The sequence below is a fragment of the Perca fluviatilis genome, chromosome 6, assembly GCF_010015445.1.
Source record: "Perca fluviatilis chromosome 6, GENO_Pfluv_1.0, whole genome shotgun sequence".
Taxonomy (NCBI): Eukaryota; Metazoa; Chordata; class Actinopteri; order Perciformes; family Percidae; genus Perca; species Perca fluviatilis.
Window position 1 is genome coordinate 18305844 of NC_053117.1, and position 21098 is coordinate 18326941.

Sequence of the window (21098 nt, forward strand, 5' to 3'; positions counted from 1 at the left end):
ATTCATCTCAAGGGAAAGGCATATACACAGTTGTCCCTGCTCCTTTAAGGCATGCAGTGTAAACTCACTCACCCGGAGTTTGAGTAATCAATATGTGCTCCTCAGAACCGGTCCTCTTCTCAGAGCAGACATCCCTTTAGATCAGCAGAGGAAGCTCAGATTGGTTTTGTGTGAGTGCGGTATCATCTTAGCTCAGTGCAGCCTGATGTGCATGCACTATAATGCTTCTGTTTGGGGTTTTTATGTCAGTGCTGTCACATGTCATGTCTGGCCTGAAACCACATGCATACATGTCAAGATACTTTTTTTATTCAGCAACAAAAAAGAAGAAATTAAGAGATGAAAAGTAATGTTTGAAGTACTGTATAAGGGGAGAAACAAACCTGTGCGTCCGTGTGTGTGTGTGTGTGTGTGTGTGTGTGTGTGTGTGTGTGTGTGTGTGTGTGTGTGTGTGTGTGTGTGTGTGTGTGTGTGTGTGTGTGTGTGTGTGTGTGTGTGTGTGTGGGCACCAGTTGAGTCCCAGGGGGTTTTCATGGATCTGCAAACTCACACTGCAGCAGTACAGCTACAGAGAATCAGCAGAACACACTGCACATCCACAAAATCAGTGCACAGACTTTAGCCACAGCACACCTAAAATATGAATATGTCTTCCAAAGTGTAAAACCGTGCAAAAGTAGTAATGTATCAGGGCTTCTTAAAAAGAGCCAATGGCAGTTGCAAATAGGCCTAAAATTAATCATGTCCTAATCATTTAACACTATACACTGCCAAGATTTTTTACGCACAAAAAGCCTTAAGATAGAAAGTGAAAAGTGATGCTTGACAATTTACATTCTATAAAACCAATATTTAGGTGTGTTGCTTTGATAAAATACACCTCATTAACACCTTAAGTAAAATACAACTCATCCACAAGGTGCTACACTGATTAGGGTGAATATATTCCTGCGCAAGCAGTACTTCTCTGAAGAACAGATATCGCTTTAAACGTGTGTCCTGGTGCTGACGAGTGAGTTTTCCCTCCCTCCTATATAAGCCCAGCGCTCCCGCTCCTGCTGCAGTCAGTTCTCATCCGGCCCAGCCAACATGAGTTACACGGTAGAGCACCATCTCTTCGGCCCGACCTCGTACCGCAAGGCTCGGCCTGCCTCCGTGTCCTCCAGCGGCTTTCACTCCCAGCGCCGCCGCCTCACCTACAGCCAGCCATCCTCCGTGGACAGCTTGGAGACCTTCAACGGCGACATGACACGGAGGAACGAGAAGGAGATTCTGCAGACCCTGAACGACCGGTTCGCCGGCTACATCGACAAGGTGCGCAACCTTGAGATGCACAACCGCAACTTGGAGGCGGAAGCGGCAGCTCTGCGGCAGAGCCAGGCCGGGCGCACCTCGGTTGGGGAGCACTACGAACGAGAGCTGGGCGACCTGAAGGGTCTCCTGCAGCAGCTGACCGGGGAGAAGGCCCGCGCAGCTCTGGAGCACGATCACCTGGAGGAGGACATCCAGCACCTACGGGCCAGACTGGAGGATGAGGCGCGGAACCGGGATGAGTTGGAGGCTGCCGCCCGCGCCATGAAAAAGTATGCTGAGGAGTGCCGGCTGGCGCGTATGGAGCTGGACAAGAAGCTCCGCTCCCTGGAGGAAGAGGCCGTTTTCCTGAAGAAGAACCACGAGGAAGAAGTGGCTGAACTCCTCGATCAGATTCATGGCGCGCAGGTAAGCTTCGACATGCGGGACGCGCTCAAGGCGGACGTCACCGGCGCCCTGCGAGAGATCCGTGCGCAGCTGGACGGTCACGCATCCAAGAGCTCAACGCACGCGGAGGAATGGTTCAAAGGTGAGTTGGGTCAGAAGGGGAACGTGTTAAAAAAAAGAAAGAAAAAAAAACTTTGAGTTTTTAAATCACATAGAAACTTCCGCGTGCGCTTTTCAGTGTGCAGCATAGTGTTTGTTCTCTGTCCGTGGTGCTGAAGTCTAAGTAACGTTTGAATTAGCCTGTAGCCTAATTGCAGCACTATGAATAGATGAATGAATCATTTTATTATTGTGTCATGCATAAAAAATATGCCCAGACCAAACACGCTTATAAGTTATAAATTACATGTTTTAAACAAATACTATTGTGATGCATAAACTGGATTAAGGTGAATGAGTTTGCAGTATCGTGCTCATATCAGGGTTGTAAGGGTCGCTTACTTTTTGTTATCAGACCATCAACACTGAAACTATTAGACAAAGCATGCTGACTTCTAAAACCTTGCAGATTAACAGATTCTGCCTTGGTCCCCTTTATCCCACCAACCCACCAGATCGCAATTATTAAACTAAAGAGAGAACGTTTAATAGCCGATTGCAGGCAAATTAGGTACGCTACGTCAAGGCAGATATCACGAACAAATGCACAAAGATCAATATTTAAATAATGTGACATCCAGTTTGTAAATGGTGCGTTTGTGGGCATCGCTGCCGCAGACGGATCATTTTTTACTTAAGGCAAGCACTGCAGGAGTGAGATGGCACACAGAGAGACTATGACTCATTTGCACTCTCACTGTGGGTAACAGTGGGTGTGTTTCTTCTTTCACCCCATGTGCGCTGTGTGTGTGTGTGTGTCTCTCTTGCCCTGAACCAATAGAATAGGCCTAGTTGTTTCAAGGTCGCTATTTGTGGAAGGCAGACAAGACAGATAATGCTTCATCACTCTGATGTCGTGATTGGAGTTTACCAAAGACATGGAAGTAAGCTTTACATGTAGATATGATGGATAGACATGGATGAAACCCTGTGACAAGCCTCTTCACAATCATACTGCAAATAGAGGCAACACCCATATGCACAGAGGCTTCTCACATTTTGTGGTACTGTACAAATACACAATTGACAACTTTAAAAGCCAAGAAGGGTTTCATCTGAACTGCACGTCACAGAACGACCTATAGACTGACCCTTGCTGCACAATTACATGCTGACTTTATATAACCAGTGAAAGGTGCCCACAAAATGGCCTTCCCGTGGTGGTGTCCAGCTGACTGCAGCACTGTGGCTCATTCATGCTTGGAGGAGGGAGGGAGCTGAGTCAGACTACTGACTGACAGATGGACACTGCCAAGGTTACTCAGGCCCCCAGTAGAGACTCTCAGGACAGGTCAAATGTCTCAGTACCAAGATAAAAAAAACAACAATGCATGTCTATGGACTGAAGAAGAATGCATAACTTATCTGTACTTTAGCAGGTCACTCAAACTGTTTTTGGACATGAGCCGGTCAATGGTATGACACAGCAAATGGGATTCCTAAATCATATACATAATTGTGTATGCTATTTCTGCAGTGCGTATGGAGCATCTGTCTGAAGCTGCTAAGTCCAACCAGGATGCAATTCGTGGAAGCCAGGACGAGATCGCAGACTACCGCCGTCAGCTCCAGAGCCGCACCATCGAGCTGGAGACTCTTCGGGGAACCAAGGACTCACTTGAGAGGCAGCGTATGGAGAGTGAAGACAGACACCACGATGAACTCAACTCACTACAGGCAGGAAATCAACACAAGAATCACACTCATCCCACAGGGAAACCCACATTAATTTCACATCTCTGTTCCATACCATAATATTTGTCATGCTGCACGTTTTATTTTTGCAGGAGGCCATCAATCAGCTGGACAATGAGCTGAAATCCACCAAATGGGAGATGGCCAGCCAGCTGAAAGAATATCAGGAGCTGCTGAATGTGAAGATGGCTTTAGATATTGAGATTGCTGCTTATAGGTTGGTCAGGGTTAAAAACTAAACAGGATTAAATTGATTATTTGGCTTCTTAATGGCCAAGGTTATTGACATGTTCACTGACAGTGTGTCTTTGTCTTTAAAACAGGAAGTTACTGGAAGGAGAGGAGAATCGCTTTGTGTCAGGAGGAGGCCCGTACTCTTACCTGGAGAGCAGAATCTCTTCCCACTTGAAAGTGAAAGGAGAGGAGATCTCAGATACCGTCATCGTGGAGGAACAGACCGATGAGACCCAGGTGACTGAGGTGACAGAGGAGGCAGATGAGGAGGAAGAGGAGGGAGAGAAAGAAGACGATGAGGAAACCAAAGAAGAGGAGGGAGAAGGTGAGGAAGGAGAAGATAAGGAGGAGGAAGGAGAGGGCGAAGAAGAAAAGGAGGAGGAAGCAAAGGGAGAGGAGGAGAAGGATGAGGAGGAGAAGGATGAGGAGAAGGGAGAGGAAGAGGAGGCAGGTGAAGAAGAAGAGAAGTCCAAATCTCCAGAAAAGGCTGCATCCCCTGAGCCTAAATCTCCTGCGGTCAAATCCCCAGAATCTAAATCCCCACAAAAATCCCCAGAATCTAAATCACCACCAGCCAAATCCCCGATGCCCAAATCACCCGCTAAGTCGCCTGCAGGAGATGATTCAAAGTCACTTGTTTCACCCAAATCTCCTGAATCTAAATCTCCTCGTCCCAAGACCCCTGAACCACAGTCTCCAGAAAAAGAGAAGGCCAAGCCTGCCACCGCCAAAGACACCCCGAAAGAGGAGAAAAAAGAGGAGAAGCCTGTCAAGGAGGAAAAGAAGGAGAAAGAACAACCCGTGAAGGAAGAGAAGAAGCAAGAGCCCAAGGAGACAGAGCCAGAGAAGGCAGACAAACCTGATTCGAAGAAAGAAAGCAAGGCAGATGAAGCTACAAAGACAGATGGCGCTTCGAAACCTGCTGCTCCCAGCAAACCCGCAGAGGATAAACCTGCCCCCAAGTCTGAGCCTAAAGAGAGTGCTCCCCCCGCCAAGGAGGAGAAACCCTCGACTCCTAAATCAGAGAAGGCCGAGCCCGAGGCAAAGCCTGCCCCTAAAGCAGAGCCCGAGAAAACAGAGGAGAAGAAGCCAGAGGAGAAGAAGCCAGAGGAGAAGAAGCCAGAGGAGAAGAAGCCAGAGGAGAAGAAGCCAGAGGAGAAGTCCGCACCTAAAGCCGAACCCCAGAAAACAGAGAGCAAGAAAGACGAGAAGAAGCCAGAGGCGGAAAAGGAGACTAGTAAAGAAGAGAGTAAAGAGGTGAAGGATGGAGGGAAGGCGGAGAAATCTTCGGGCACCGAGTCAAAGGAGAGCAAGGAGGAGAAGGCCAAGAAGTAAGACGGATAACCTGTGATTCAAGGCACGACGAGAGGAGGTGGAGATGCCAAAGAACTATGAAGGAAGGCAGGGTAAAGAGCAGGAGAAAGGGACTGGATGCACCCAGCTGTTCAGATGGGCGCTTTAATGTCCAAAGCAAAGCAGGTGATGCTATGTAAGCAATAGTGATTTCTGTAGCAAATAACCCCCTGCTCCCCAAGTATGGCCATTACATACCCCTGATGCTTCTGATGTATGACTGTAGTGAATGCAGAATGCTCTAAACTCTTTATCTGAATGTGATAACTGCCCTTAATAAATAACAAGTGCATTTAAACTGAATCCCACTGACGGGGACCGCAGGGGCCTGCTGTACCTACACAAGCCTTCAAGGGTAGATATTTCAAAACAATGTCAAGCTAAAGATTGTGACAGATATTGAATATAAAAACATATATTTAAGGATATACAAATGTCTATAATATATATATATATATTATATTTACAGATACATCAGTAAGAAAGACTTGAATTTTGCTTGTTTAATGCAGCTTCTCCTGATGGTGAACTGCCCTGTCTCACTTTTTTGGTCTGCAATGCTAGGACAATGATGACTATGTGTTATGTATAAACTGCTGAGAATATGCAATATAAAACAGATAAATAAAGAATGAAAAATCAAACACAAAATGCTTTTGGGAGATTTCTTAATCTGCAAAAAAAATGAAGTGTCAAGAGTTATCATGCAAGGTGTGAGGCCTGAAAGGTAAATGCTGCAAGTAAGTACACTGCACTGCGGATAAGGAGGGGGGGAGGGGGGCGCTGTACCCACCCACAGCAGTAACTGCACCCTTACTCGAGTCCCAGAGACCACGCTAGTGTATAAATCAGGAGCAGCGCTGCTTGCTTATACTCGGATAACTGCAGAGATAAGTTCACAAACTGAAGCAATTATTTTGTAATCCATTACTATACATACACATATACACATATATATATATATATATATATATATGATAATTTCCATAAATATCACTATACTATACATACACACATTAATATATATATATATATATGTATGATAATTTCCATAAATATCACTCAATTATGTAATAGGTTGAGTATCACGTATAGGCTTAAGATGACCACTTTTTAAACCATACCAAATTAATGACATAAAGACATGCATGTAACTAGGACTACAGTTGAAAATTTGGCGACTGACTAACACTGGCGCATTTACAGAAGTGTTGATTAATGTGCATTGTCCTAATCAAATCAAATAAAAATAAACAAAATGAGGAAATACAAATCCTGTCATTGTTGGTCATGACTTAAAGTACTGTTCAAGCTATTCATAGATTTCTACAGAAATTTCTCATTTCTTTCACGGAAAAGGTGTAGCTATATTTTTTATAGGATTTACTAATGCGAGTACAGCAGCTGGCTACAAAAGCCATTCATCTTTTTTCTGACACTGGAAAGATATCTTTCCTGGCAGGATTTCAGTGTTTCATTAACATCCATCTCTTTGCATCTGAAAGATGACTTTGTACTAATGGGATCAACAAACGCATTATAAATTACATCAGGTGGAAGTTACGAGTTTCTTTTTCTTGTCACGGCATTTGAATATCACTAACTTATTAGAACTCAGTCTTACTGTTCTCCTGAATTATTCACTTCTGCCAAGACACACTATCTGGTTTCATTTTGTTTGTGCTATTTACTGATAATTTTGAGTTCCTCCAATTAGTTATTTATAGTAGTTATTTTGCCCTTAAAGAACCAAACAATCCCATCCAACAATGTTTCTTTTCACAGTAGTAAATTTGACCCTGAATAGCTAAAGTTAGTCTTTCCTTTTTTGTATCTTGAGGAAGGTACAAGTAGAGAGAAGTCCCAGATTGCAGCACACACATTTTAAATAGTAATCACCAGAGGCCTTGTGTTCTACTTCTAATTACATATATCTATAAATCTACGAGGCATTAATGTCTGGATTTTGTTAAATGCTGCTGGATTTGCACTCCAGTGTGCAAGAAAACAGTGATATTTTTGTCAAACACTTCTGCTCCTAGCTCATCATAAAATGAGAGTAATCCTTGATGGAATTGGCATCAGTATCCTGAATAACAACCTTCCATTAAAGCATCAAGGATGAAAAATGAAAGGTCGAAGGCCAGCTGTTGACTATACAATATACCAAAAATCATTCTATGGACACAATTCTCTGGGGAAATGACTCAGCTTGCTGTAGCACTGAACCCCAGTGGCATAATAATCAGCTAGCGCAAGAACTGCCTATAAATAGAGCAGCACAGAGAGAGGTGAGGGTGGAGAGGAAGGCAGAGGGATAAAACAGAGAAATATGGAGTGCACAACAAACAATGGATGCAACAGAGCCTTAAATAGAGCAAATGCACACTCATTCAAGAAAATAACATGGTGTTTTCTTTTATTTTTAAACAGGTAAAAAGACTTTTAAAAAGAGATACTTTGTGTGTCAAAGAGCCACAAAGGTAAGCTTTAGGGAGTTAAAGTTGTAAAGTACAGCAGTGAGAATCATATGGACAAATCTAGCGGTGACTGAAGAAGCCCTGAGGGTGGTTGTACTTGAATGGCTTCAGACGATTTGGACCCCTGAGAAAGAAAGTGAGATGTCAGAGATACGGTAAATCTATTCAGATAAAAAAGTGTTTGACCACTAATGGCTTCTTGTGACCGTGTACCTGACAGTGCGCAGGCACATCTTTTCTCTGGGAAACTCTCGTGGTCCCTCCACGCTGTCATCTTGTCCTTCTGTCTCCAAATACACATCCAGGCAGACACACAGGCGTGAAATTTGATTGGTCAGGAGCTGGTGTCCTGGACGTGGCCCCTGTAGTTCCTTTTTGAACACATTGACCTCACTCTCCATGGCCTAAAAAAGAAAAAGATGAGTCAGTTAAAGTCTTGAATACCTAGATGTCAAATGAGCTTATGCAACAACAGAGCACAAGTTAATGGAACACAAGTGATCAATATTGGAAAAAGCTCATACTCTGAGGTTGTCATCAGTGCGTCCACTGCGCTCTCCCTTCCAGCTGAGCGAGAGTGAGAAGAGAGGAGGGATTTCTGGGTAACGGGGATTCAGCACAACAGCGGCCTGGAGATGAGCTGAGGAAGAAAACGATCGAAGCAGGTGGGTTATAAGAAACAAAGAAAAATCGAAGTTATCAATATTGGCCAATTCTATCATTAGGGCTGGGCAATATGGCCTAAAAATAAAATCCCAGATTTAAAAAACCCGATTTAAATCAATCTGCAGATGACAAATTGTTCAAAACAAGTTTCTAACCTTAACTTTATTTCGTTTTGACTCATACACACGCACACACACACACACACGTGGCTACATATTCAACAACAACAAAACTGATGCGTGAGATAAAGCTGTTTTCACACATACAGGTAAATTCACTTCTCGTTCCTCATCAAGTTCAGTTATTGTGCAACCTTGCCCCTATTTTCACCTGTTGCTGAGTAACGTACATTAACATCCCATGGTCTCTTGAATGTAGCATACCTGTAGCAAGCTCCTTCGTAGTAACTAGCAGTAAAAACAAACCGTCACAGCTCGGTCGTATCAGCGGCATTTAGTAGATGTGTTGAGCCGCAACAGAGTTCCTCAACACCGCCTCTGGTGCCCCGCATGGTGCTCTGTCAGGTAAGTGGTAGCTGGTGGTTCAGTTATCCCAGAATAGGTGACTCTCAGCCGGGGACAAAGCACCGCGAGCTGCCGGTCATTTCGGCGGAGATTACGGATGAGTAAGTAATGAAACGACTAGTTATATATATATATATATATATATATATATATATATATATATATATATATATATATATATATATATATATATATATATATATATACACTATATATATATATATATATAAATAACGGGAGCCCAGAGGGGAGCGTCAGCGGATGTTAAGGAGAAAATCCATTTTCATTTTTAACTACATATTCGAGTTAATCGATAAAATCGATTTATCGCCCAGCCCTATCTATCATCATCTTTCATTTTACCTGTGCCCCTTTCCACCACAGCCATGAAGTACATATCAGTCTCCTTTGCCATCCCGGCATCAGTCACATGTCGAGTAAATGGCAGATCCTAACAAGAAAAAGTAATATCACAGTGAGACATATGCTACAAGAGGTGGATTTTCTTTTTTTTTTTTTAAACAAAATATCTGTATAAATGTCTTTATATGTGTATACCATGTACTCCTGCTGAGTGGTAGTGGTCCAGCGAGTTAAACGGGAGAGGATCTTGGCAGGAAAGAGGTGCTGACACTCACTGGAGACTGGGATGATGCTGTGCTCTGAGGACAGGAGAACAAACAATCTCAGTCAAAATGTCCTATCGCTTCTTCAGCAGCATCTGATGTATGGTCGTTAACATATAATGTACCTAAAGAGGCAAACTGTTTGTGCAAAGCCAAGCGAGACTGGAGTCTTCCCCTCAGCAGCTTCATGGTGGTCTCCATGTGGCTGGCACTCAAAGAACTGCCCACCTGCACACTCTGGAAAACATGAGCATATACCAGCATGATGAGACCATAACACAGGAACTGTGCTCAACTAGGATAATACTTGATTTCAACACGCACCTCTGAAGGATCTCTGGGAAAATGTAGTCCTCCTAGACTCTGAACCCACATGTAGGGATGGCCCAGCTCCTCCAAATAGTCAGCAAAGGAAACAATCCTAAAAGGGAAATTATGGGTTAATAATAATGAAATTCAATGGTGTGATTCGCGACACAGCTTCTCATTTCCTTTAATTACTTGACATCCTCACCCGACTTTATCAAACTGGTAGCGATTAGCTGGATTGGGCGTTTCTCGTCCCTGGTCGCTGGCGTAGAGACAGCTGAGTAGAGTGTCTGATTTCAGCAGGTCCCTGCAAAAGAAGACATCATTAGACTTTCCTTTCAGGGACACAGAGAGGAAGAGGGATGCTTAAGCGCACGCACACACACACACACACACACACACACACACACACACACACACACACACACACACACACACACACACACACACACACACACACACACACACACACACACACACACACACACACACGCACACACACACACACACACCCTGCGCTGATGGCTGAGTTGAGGTCTGTGGAGGTGGAGACCTTGGTCTTGACGGTTATAATGTTGAGATTCATCAGGTAGTAGAAGAAGAGATGGAGGATGCTGCCATCTGTGGAGACATGATGGATAACACATGGTGATGAGCTAACCCATTACTAACTCAATACTCTCTCTACCTCCCTCTTTTCATTCATCTTCCCAGTGAATGTCCCCCAGGGATTACTTTACATGGCAGCGCATTAGAGAGCAATAACAGGGTGTGGTCACGATGGCCGCTAGCAGCACCCAGGGGATACCTACTATACTAATGGTCATCTTTCACACACACACCACTCTCTGCAGTCACAGTGAACTCAGTGACACTCTGTCATTCACTGACACCTATGCTGCTCAATTTTTGCTTTTACTGCAGTAAACGGACTGCCGGAGCTGGCAGCAGTGAAGACAACTGGGGAGAGGGAAGGCAATTAGAAATACAAGCAGAGGTTAGAGAGAAGTCTGGTGATGAGAAAATATGCTTACAGCATGTTGGAGGTGCTGCAGAACCACAATGCTGCACAATGCTCTCTCACCTCTCTCCCTCCTCCCCCTTTCGGTAGAGTAACGTCTGCAATGCAGATCTCTCTATAATCTGTCACCATTCCTTTCATTGCCAGCAGAGGGAACACGAGGGTCAAGCGGTGTCATGACATCATAGCAGACTGGGTCACGCTCACACTTTCACTTACTATCAGGTAGATATAGAGTTACCACAATAAACAGTATAGCTATGGATACATTACAGAATACCTGTAAGTACTCAGGCTTAACCGTGCTGTGTTAAGAGAGGGAAGGCACAAAAGGCACAGACACTAAAATTTGAAGTCATGAAGAATGTAGAATGAGTTACCTTTACACTTGAGGTCTAAGCAGAGAGACAGAGGGTGCTTTTTCAGCATCTCCCGTCTTTTTTCATCCAGCTGGCCACCTGTAGTTGGCCTTCTTCTCTTCTGTTAATAAAAAGCAATTGAAACAAGAGATGAAAAGAAAATAAGCAAGACAAAATGCATGTTTGACATTGCAGCATATCAAATAAATTAGAAAACGATTTGCATCCATTCCAGCTGCTTCCAGGAGAAACATGATAGTGACTTAGCATCTCTAGCATTTCAGCCCTCTACTGTTACAGACAAAGGGAGGAGGTGGCAGTTCAAAAGAAGGACTGGAAGTAGTAAAAGACTGAAAAATAAGAGGGTTGTTTCAGATGAGCCGTCATGTGCAAATATGCCAGAGGTGGCAACAAAATACAAAACATTTATCAACAAAATCGGTAATTAAGAAAATACATATTTACTTCACTCAAGAAACATCCCGACAGACACTCAAAAACGAGCACTGGTTCAGTGCTGAGTGTGCATGCCCAGGATGGGCTCAGTTTACGGTCACCTAGCCATTCTTGTTATATATTTCCCAGAATCCCCCAGCTGGCCCCCGTCCAGATGCAGGAAGCGATCAACAGCTGCCGCACCCAAACCCGTCAGACCACAACGTGGGACAGCTGGGGCTTCAGGGACAGTATTTGTGTCCGTTGCAAAGACGGGTATATTAACAAAACATTGAACTTCCTGAGAGTGTGTGGGGAAGTGTGTGTGTGTGTGTGTGTGTGTGTGTTGGGAGTAAAGCCAGGCCTGAGACTCACCGTTTTCTCTTGCTCCTCCTCTGCATCTGAGTCACTCTCATCATCTAGATGAAACCAGAACACAAAATAGTTTTGTTGGAGATGCATCTCTCACATCTTTCAACATCTTGAAATATTAACACAACAGATGATGAGCTGCACAACAAAGCAAAGAGTTTGTGTGATTTGTAATTTCCCTTGCGGGATTAATAAAGTATAAATTATTATTATTATTATTTGTGCAGATGTTGTATGTGTGATCGCAGGCATGTAAAGCAGTGTTTGTACCCTGGGAATCTTCTGGAGGTTTGGACAGGGCCTTGGCCTCATCCACATCACCACTTATTGAGACACTCAGGTTTTTGTCTGACATGGAAACAAAAGAAATCATTGACAACCAGGGCTTACATCCCATAAAGAAAAACTCGACTTGGTCTTGAAACATAAGATATTCTCTAATGACTACTGACCACAGGCCTGGCCATAGGCATTGGCTTGAACAAACAGGACATAGAGAGGTGGAGGCAGGTGGCGGGCAACCTCTGTCTGTATCTGAGCCTGCTCAAAAGGCATGGACAGATACTCCTGCACCGGGAGAGAGGCCTATGAAAGAAGAGAGAGCATACATCAGCATATTATCATTCAGAGGATCTATACATACATGGTGTCCATTGGTGATACAGCAGTTAGGACCTTCACCTCAACGAATGAAGAAAAAAAGAATATAATAAATGAAATAATAAATGAACACATTTTTCAACACCTTCAAAATCAATGCTTTAAGCTGCTGCGACTGAAACAAAAGTGTTGTCCTATCAAAGCTCAAAACCTTTATAATATGGCACGCAATCAGTTACTATACCTGCATGATGGCATTGAGTCCTGGCTGCAAGCTTGTCAGATGTTCCTTCTTCACCTCGATGCTCTTATGGATCTTCTCTTTTGTGGCCAGGGACTCCTTGTATTCTTCTGCCAACCTGTGTCCAAGTACAAACTTAACAGCTGCTCTATGGTCCCTGTTTTTTTTTTACCACAGCATGCTACTAATGCACTATGGTGTGTGCAAGTTTGCTTACCTCTTCCTCTGTTCAAGCTCCCAGTCCAGTCGTGCCAGTGTGAGCTGGTGGGGATCATTTTTTGTGATGTGAGGCCTGGAAATTTCCTGTGGCGCCTCCTGGTAAAATGCTTCCTCAGACACCAAGTCTATCTCCTCATGCTTAGACCTGGATCAGGTAAAGGTATGTTAACTCAGCATTTTTTAAACATTTCTTAAACTAAACTTGTTCTTGTATATAATAATGTATAACTTTAGTGGATTTAGTGGACTTGGTCTCAAGTATGTTCAAAGTAAAAGCTGTTCCAGTTAAACAATATATTATGTACTAACTTGAACTCCAGACACTTGCTGATCTCCTTCTGAAGATGCATAACTTCATACAGCAGGTTCTGTAACTGAAGGTGCAGCACATCCACCCTCTGCTTTGCCTGAATGAAAAAAGGTGGTTACGGTTGGTTTACAAACAATACACGCCAAACAATATGTCAAGAATCAGAACCAGGATTCAATAAGATCAAGGATCAATGCGCAGGATCCAAATCTGAATCGATAACTTTTCAAATATAAACAAAACCGAGGGTGTATAAGCTAGGTTTGCTGACAGTGGCAGCTACTGCAGTTAGGTGTTAAAAGTAGAAACAAAGTGCTTGGTGTTTAACTTGCCTTTCCTGATCAGCACAAAAAGGAGTTGAGACAGCACTTTTTAGCGAATGAATGGAATCGAGTGAGCTTAACCTAAGCTGGTATTTCTTTTAATATGTCATGAAAGTTGGATAGCATTTGAGAGTTGTGTGCGTGTTACCTCGTGTGTCTGGTCTCTGCCTCTCTTTAGTCGCATGTGAGCCAGACGATTGAGTTTTTTCAGATTCATGAAGTGGATGCAGCTCTGCATACGTCTCTGCTCGACCTCAGCACACTAAGAACGGACACTTATTCATTATTGTAGTAAAGACACAGAATCAACTTTGTCTAGGATGATATATACCATATTGTGATGTATTAGATTTACCAATACCAAAAACCGTATGTATAAAGTTTCTGCTATGGAGGAATGTACTTATTTCTACAGTCAGTGACAAACCAGCACAACACTTTAACTAGTCTGTAACGTGACAACATTATTACAGACTATGAAGTCAGTGAGTCTGTAATAAATCTGAATGATGTTTACCCCCTCCTTGGCTCCATTCGCTTTCAGCTCCTGGATCTCACTCATGAGTGTGGCCAAACTCTCGCATGACTCTTTGTACTGCAGGAAGTCCTGCTCAGGGTCCCTGCTGTCCAGCTCCACTTCCTCACTATACACTCGCATATCCTGGAAAATTACAAAAAAATCTAAATCAATGTGAACAGTGTATCATATATATAAAAACAAGAAGTCAGAGTCCTGAATCCAATATAACCCAACTAGCAGGGACTCAGACTTGTGGTCAAAGAAGTGGTGAGTTAATTCAGGTCCCGAATTTAAAAACTCTGAACTTAACACAAACTTCAATTTTGATAACTCATATACTATCCTAATGTATCACCTGGTTGGTAACAATATAGTGTTTAGAAATAGTGGATGTACATCCAACCTAGTATTTGTATTCATGGTTCATTTATCACCAAGGGTCTTGTGTTTCAATCACACGAGGACCTTTATCCCAATCCTTAAAGTAGATATATAGATATTTCGTGAAAGATGTGCAAAACGTAACTCTTCAATTCGCTAGAGCGGATAAAGTAATTAGGTCTGTGTGGACATCTCCCTACATACTGCAGCACACTGCGGCCCCTCCATTCCCGTCAACCGGGCCCTCTCGGTGGTGTCCGGACGGTAACGTTACCTGGTGGTCCCCTTCCCCGCGACCTCGCTTCATCTCTGGGGTTCCTCCTTCACTGCGGAGAACCTTAGACTTTCGCTTCTTCAGGGCGTCCGACGACATGGGGGGGGGGGGTGGCTGGATAAAGATGGGAAATATTTAGGCTGAATACAACACAATTAAGATAAGCAGAGTAAACCTTTTGACGTGAGTTACAGTAACTTTACGTGCCAACAACATTTCTCTATTAGCAGGCTAGCAAGTGCTAGCTAGCACTGTTGCTCTAGTTAGCTAGCTAGCTTTTTGGCTAACAGCCCTTAGCCTTTCGGCTCATAAAGGCAAGTTTCCAATCATAGATACCAGATAGACACAATGTATTTTAAGTTTGATATCTATAAATAGCCACATACCTTCTTGGTACACAAAAACACCTGGAATCCTTAAATCGTGCGCAAATGCACATGCACAGGATACTTTGTTTAACCCTCAACCGCAAAGCGCCGAAGACGAACGGAAGCTCTGCTGTGCCAAAAAACAAAATAGAGCCAAAAGAGGAATCAGCAGCTACACTGCCACCTACAGAATAAAAAAGTAATTCAAAAGAACTCACGACACTAAAAAAATTCTAAAACACTAATGATGAAAACATATAAGGCACATTAAACGTAGCAATACCATAATCATTTAAGAAATTAAAATTATGTACGTAAAAATCAACAATGTTTTTGTACATGTAAATAAAAGGACTCATACTAAATTAGTACACAAGTATTTTTTGATTGCCAAGAAATATGCTTTATAGAGAAATTTGCCTTGCCTGTGTTGAATGCAAAACCTTATGAAAACCAACAAATATCATACATGTGCTCTACTCTATACTGAACGTACTTATTTACATTTCGCATCTAACTAAAACAGCAAACAAATAGGCCACATACATTTGAAAATTATTTATTCACAGTTCTAGTGATACTTTAAAAATGTACAAAGACACATGACAAGGATCAGCATACTGAAGTTAACATTTGCGCTACTTATTCTCTTTTACACTTAGCAGACCAAGGAATCAGTCAGCCCACCCTCACTTGGCCATATCTATCAGACTCTGCAAAGACGTGGGCACCCAGGTCTTCTCTCCTTGCACAAACACAACCCCTCTGTCTATGTAAATGACAATACGCCCAAAGGTGTACAGCTGTTTGCCCTCGTGCCGTTTGGCCACTAAGGGCATAAAGACAATGTTGTTCTCCTCTGCCTTAGTCTGGATAAGATCTTTGAAGTTAGTCGGCACACCAGCACTGATGCCTCTGTGAGCCACGCTCTCAGCATCTCTGCGCTCCTGCATCGCTTCATACTGGAAGTCCTTTCGTCTCTCTGTCTGTGTTAGATAGGCAATATTCTCCCTTGCACCAGGTTGCATATATCCACCTGTGGATATGAAAAAGAATGAGGGTTGTAGTATTTTTGGTAGCAGCAGAGAAAAAAAGGGATGAATTATCATGTTTTATAAAAGGAATACTGTTCTATATTTTTCATGTTTATTTTCTAAGACCGAGTGTAATACCAACCCATGCCTGAAGACACTGCGCGGTTCATGATGTCCAAAGCTTCGTTGAATTTCTCTTTGATGAGCGTCTGTGACAACAAGGCGTCACTAAACATGCTTTTCCAACCCAGGTACCATTTAGTGATTTCCTCATAGTTAGGACTGTTGCTCAACCATGAACACAGGACCTATAATCACCAAAACACAAAACAGCCATAAAGTCACAAAAAAACTAAACATTTAATAAAATTAAGTATATACAATAATTTATTGTGGTTAGGTACTTTCTGTTCCGTGTAAGTATATTCACTGACCTGCAACCACTTTGTAAAGAAGTTTTTGTCCAGGAGCGACACAAGGCTGGAAGGGGACAACATGCCCTCCCAGTCCATCACCCAGTGAAATGGCTCCATCTGCTGCTGATGAGGGTTGATAACTAGCTCTTCCAGACACAGAGCTGAGGAGGGACACAGAAGCCATCACATGAAGAAGAGAAACCAGAGGGAAAAGGAGGGACAGTAAAGGATAAGAATATAAATGAATACACATTTTCTTCCACTGCCATTGCTGTCACTGAAAAAGACATACCTAGTTTAGGGATGATATTTTTCACCATGAAGGCCTCCCATGCACCTGGTGTGAACACATCTTTCCAAGGCTGCAGGATGAGGCGGGCTGAAGCGTCGCTGGGATGCCATCGCTGCAAGGCATTGGATAGTTTGCTCCTGATTGGTGGGTAAAGAGGCTCTAGACGTGATTGGAGCAGAGGAAGCCAAGGATGGATCCAGGAGTGGATGGGCACTGTGTCAGTTAAAGGGTTCCAGTTATCCACCTATCAAAACAGAAATCAATGAAAACAGCTCACAGTGTAGGAGCCAATTATCCACAGGTAAATTATGTGAAATGATCAAAACCATGTGAGTTTCTCTCCATCAAAGTAAGAGTGTCTTTAAATGGAGATGTGTCTTGCCTCTCGCTGTAGCCGGGGTAAGATCAGCTGCTCCATCAGGTGATCCAGGATCCACACGGGGAGAAGAGGAGCCCACACTTCCACGCAGTCCACCATTGGCCCTACAATACGAGGCTGCCAGCCTGACACACAGGGCCGCATCACTGGGATCCAAACTTCCCACAACAGTCTGGATCAACAACGATAGGACACACATGTCACAAACACATGTAGTCAAAAATTAATTAATTTATGTAAAGATGAGCACAGCTTATTTTATTTTTTTTACCTGTGGTAAGGGTCCATGTTTGAATCTGGGGCACTGTTATGGAGGTCTCTAGATTCAAGGATTGCTCTCCACTGACCAATGTCTTCAAGACAATAAGAGCTGTCCTGAAATATTTAGAGAACAGTATGAGAAGTGGTAGCTTCATTACTAATTATTGATGATTAAAGTATGTAGTTACCTCAAAATAAGATAAATGCTAAAGCATACTCTACCTTCAGAGGGTCCCAGGAACGAACTTTCTCTTTAAGTAATGGCTGAACGACAGCTACAGCCAGGTCTGCCAATCCCATTGTCTTGTATTCTTCATAATAGTCTGTTTGTAAAGTCTCAAAGATCCGGGCACACTCCTGAAGAAAGAGAAGAAAGGCACCAAAGCCATTACATATTTCGATGTGATAACAGAGCAAGAACTAACAAACTGAAACAACCTGACAAATGTAGCTGTTAGTCTGTGTGTTCACTGCATATGTACCTGCAGAGTGGGTCCCTCCCCAGGTGCCATCTCCCCAGAAGGAAAACGCCCCACCAATGCCAAAACGGCCTCCATTCTCCGGATGGACTCTTGCTCTGCATCCAGTCTGCTCTGCAGTGCTAGTGACTCATGGCTCAGAGACACAACCACATCTTTTTCATGCTGCAGACGTCTGGCGGACTACAGGAGGCGGAAAATAACATAGCATAAGAGAAAGCATGAAAGTATGTGGTAGAAGAAGAAGTGGCAGAATGGTACGTAGAAAACTTGTAGAAACTCGTAGCCATAGACATCTGGCATATATTTTTGGTTCCCTCGTACCTGTAATATGTCCTGTTCTGTGAGGTCTATCAGAAGCTGCAGGTTATGTTCGAGTTCAGGGAGAGCAAAGCCAGATCCCTTCTGATCCTGAGCCAACAAGCTTGGAGGACCTTCATCTGGAACACTGTGCTTGTTGGACATCTGACTGTAACTGTAATATACCTTTTGTTCTCTTCCAGTCATATCTATAACCTAGAGATGGGAACAGATATGGGGTAAATGAGATTTAGAGACAAAAATGGCAGCCAACCATTTGCTTACATTCATATTATAATGTCATCCACAGGGGCTTGTAGAGAGTGCCCCAGTGCTATTAACTTATGTTCCCAATGCTCATTATAACATTACAGCTTAATTCAATAGTGCCCTGATAACATTCCTATGAGACAGATGCAAAAGAGTGTTAATGCAAGTCTTTTCAAACATACCTTGACCTGTGCCAACTCTCCAGCGGATGCCGCTGTACTGCGCCCTGCCAGCTTGCCTTTAGCTTTCAGCTCGTCCACAGTTCTGTAAGAGTACTTGGGTTTCTTCTTTCCTATAGAGCCTGCAGGATCCTTACGCCACTGGCCTAGCTCCTTCTGAAACTCCTACACAGACAGACATTAAGAATAATGTCAAAATAATGTTGACTGACTCTTCAATATCACTTCTGCTTTATAATCTAACAGTGGCGGAGTTGAAAAAAGAGGCAAAGACTCTACCTTCTCCTCCTCTTCCTCTGAGTCGACCACGGGAAAATCCTGGAGACTCTGCTGGGTTCGCTCATTGCCATAAGCACCCACGGCTCCCTTGCCTTTACGAACCTTTGCCTCAATGGGGTTTATAATACCTGCAGCAATAAGAGGAGAGTAGAGTCAGAGTATACCAACTACTCTGTTGCTCCTGTAAAACACACGCTACTAAATGTCTAAATAACATAGCCTCCTCAGTCCTACCCACCTTGAGCATTCTTGCCCAGGCCTTTGCCTGGTTGGTAGCCCATTTTCTGCAGAAGTTTCTGTCCAATTCCCTTTGTGTGCTTCTCCCAGGTACCAATGCCTTTACCAGACTGTATGCCACCTGCAAACCTCTGAGACTGGTTCCCCCGGAAATTACCCTAGCCAAAAAAAAAAAAAAAAAATCAGTTTCTGACAAAACACTGTTACAGAATACATTGCAAGGGGCAAAGAACATACACACAACAAAATTTACCATCTGGAGTTTTTTGGGTGCAGCGCCACGAGGAGGGGGAGGTGCTGAAGGACCATCTTCCTCTGAGTCATCAGAGTCTCCTTCTACTTTTTGTTGTTGCTGTTTCTCCTCAGCTGCAGACTTACGCAGACCAGCACTTACAAAGTTCACTGGGGCACTGTAGTCTTTGGATCTGGAAAAAACACAAACACTTGACTAATTCTGCTGACAATTGTAAAAAGAAAAAAAGAAAAGGGAAAAAGAAGCAGCAGTTGGTTTTTATATGGACCATTTCTGTTGGGATGACTATGATGGGTTCTTGCATTGAAGTCTGTTCCCCTTTGAATAGAGTTTCCCTTAGATTTGTGTTTCCCCCATTGGGTTTGGGCTTAGGTTAGGCTATGTTTAGGTGTAGCAGAGATAACTGGTTGGGGTTAGCGATACGGTTGGGTGTAGGTTAAGGTAACACAACAGGATCACTGGGGCAGTAACAAAAATAAACCCATGCCTTACTTCTTGCCCCCAAAGCTAGGCCTCTCATCCTCGTCTGAGTCCCTGTCAGCCCAGATCCCATAGGTAGCCTGGTCTTTGGTCTGCCTGTATCTGCGGCGGTCTGGGTTGAACTCATTGGCCAGATCCCAGTCTGTCACCTCAAAGCTCTCTATCTCCACACCTTCCTCCTCCTCTTCTCTCCTCCCATACAGATGGGACATGGACATCTCTGGATATCAAATAACAAAGGTTAAAGTAACGTTAGTGTAAAAACTCCAAATGATAAGCAACATCAAGAAGCCATCTTTATGACAACCGAGCAATCTCTGCTGATGAAAGTCACGAGAGGTGGCTGAATGCTCGCGAATAAATCTAGTTAAGTAAGTTGAGATTTCATCCAGTAACGTTACGTTTTATTTATTTTGAATGCTTTGTAGCTGTGATCATGTGGTTATGGTATCTTGCCAATATATGAGGCCAACAACAATTTAATATAAAACTGCATCATCTCAAATAGCTAACGTTAGCTACAGTAACGTTAGTTATGCAACACCTATACTCTTCGTAAAAAAATTCTACGTACTGCCGCTGTGGAGAAAACAAGGTGATAAGAGAAGCTAATATTTACTAGCAAAAGCTAACGTTAGCTAGCTAATGTAAACTTCTCGCTTTACGTTAACGTTACCCAAAAACCTAACGAAAATACTGCTACTATAACTCACCTGAAACGTTCGTTATCCCCCCCCTACTTCGAAATTATATATACAGTATGTTCATCTGTGGCAGTAATTAAGGGTAACCCAGCTGAAATCAGCTAGCTAGCTAGCTAGCTATCTCACCAGTATGCAGTACTTCCGGTTGCCGGTGTTTCACCAAATATTGTACCCCGAAAATGTATTTCCCTTTTCTCAATTTACATGTAAGTTACGCGTAAATGTGTCTCAATTATACAGAAGAAAACAAAATAATTTAAAAGGTTGTTGAATTGTGTTTGGTTTTTCGATTCATGGCAGTTCATGTGGCGAAAAACACGCGGACAGGGGTTACGGAATACAAAATGTGGCATAGAACCGGAAGAGGA

General features: G+C 43.2%; 3 protein-coding genes across 4 annotated transcripts; 1 reads left to right on the forward strand and 2 right to left on the reverse strand.

The window, feature by feature from the left end:
* Positions 1-1054: 1054 nt before the first annotated feature.
* Positions 1055-5790, forward strand: LOC120560506 (neurofilament medium polypeptide-like). Its single transcript, XM_039803089.1, has 4 exons — positions 1055-1840; positions 3335-3534; positions 3645-3769; positions 3876-5790. The coding sequence occupies exons 1-4, from the start codon at positions 1090-1092 to the stop codon at positions 5119-5121; spliced, it is 2322 nt and encodes a 773-aa protein (XP_039659023.1). The 5' UTR covers positions 1055-1089; the 3' UTR covers positions 5122-5790.
* A 1741-nt stretch (positions 5791-7531) lies between these two features.
* On the reverse strand, positions 7532-15306 carry thoc5 (THO complex 5). Its single transcript, XM_039803090.1, has 20 exons — positions 15186-15306; positions 14800-14913; positions 14142-14285; positions 13773-13886; positions 13301-13398; positions 12990-13136; positions 12776-12890; positions 12384-12516; positions 12202-12279; positions 11935-11978; positions 11146-11245; positions 10257-10365; positions 9950-10051; positions 9760-9856; positions 9561-9672; positions 9368-9471; positions 9173-9260; positions 8144-8259; positions 7833-8023; positions 7532-7743 (listed from the first exon to the last, which is right to left on the reverse strand). Exons 2-20 carry the CDS (start codon positions 14896-14898, stop codon positions 7680-7682), a joined length of 2055 nt encoding a protein of 684 aa, XP_039659024.1. The 5' UTR covers positions 14899-14913; positions 15186-15306; the 3' UTR covers positions 7532-7679.
* A 404-nt stretch (positions 15307-15710) lies between these two features.
* Positions 15711-21075, reverse strand: tfip11 (tuftelin interacting protein 11). 2 transcript variants are annotated; one of them, XM_039803093.1, is made up of 15 exons: positions 20857-21075; positions 20039-20246; positions 19547-19718; positions 19295-19451; positions 19057-19184; positions 18781-18942; positions 18353-18544; positions 18032-18211; positions 17772-17906; positions 17560-17663; positions 17292-17460; positions 16910-17153; positions 16636-16778; positions 16344-16509; positions 15711-16203 (listed from the first exon to the last, which is right to left on the reverse strand). In XM_039803093.1, exons 2-15 carry the CDS (start codon positions 20242-20244, stop codon positions 15857-15859), a joined length of 2505 nt encoding a protein of 834 aa, XP_039659027.1. In that variant the 5' UTR covers positions 20245-20246; positions 20857-21075; the 3' UTR covers positions 15711-15856. The 2 variants fall into 2 exon arrangements, with proteins under 2 accessions (XP_039659027.1, XP_039659025.1); XM_039803091.1 differs by having other exon boundaries at positions 20740-21075.
* Positions 21076-21098: the final 23 nt, after the last annotated feature.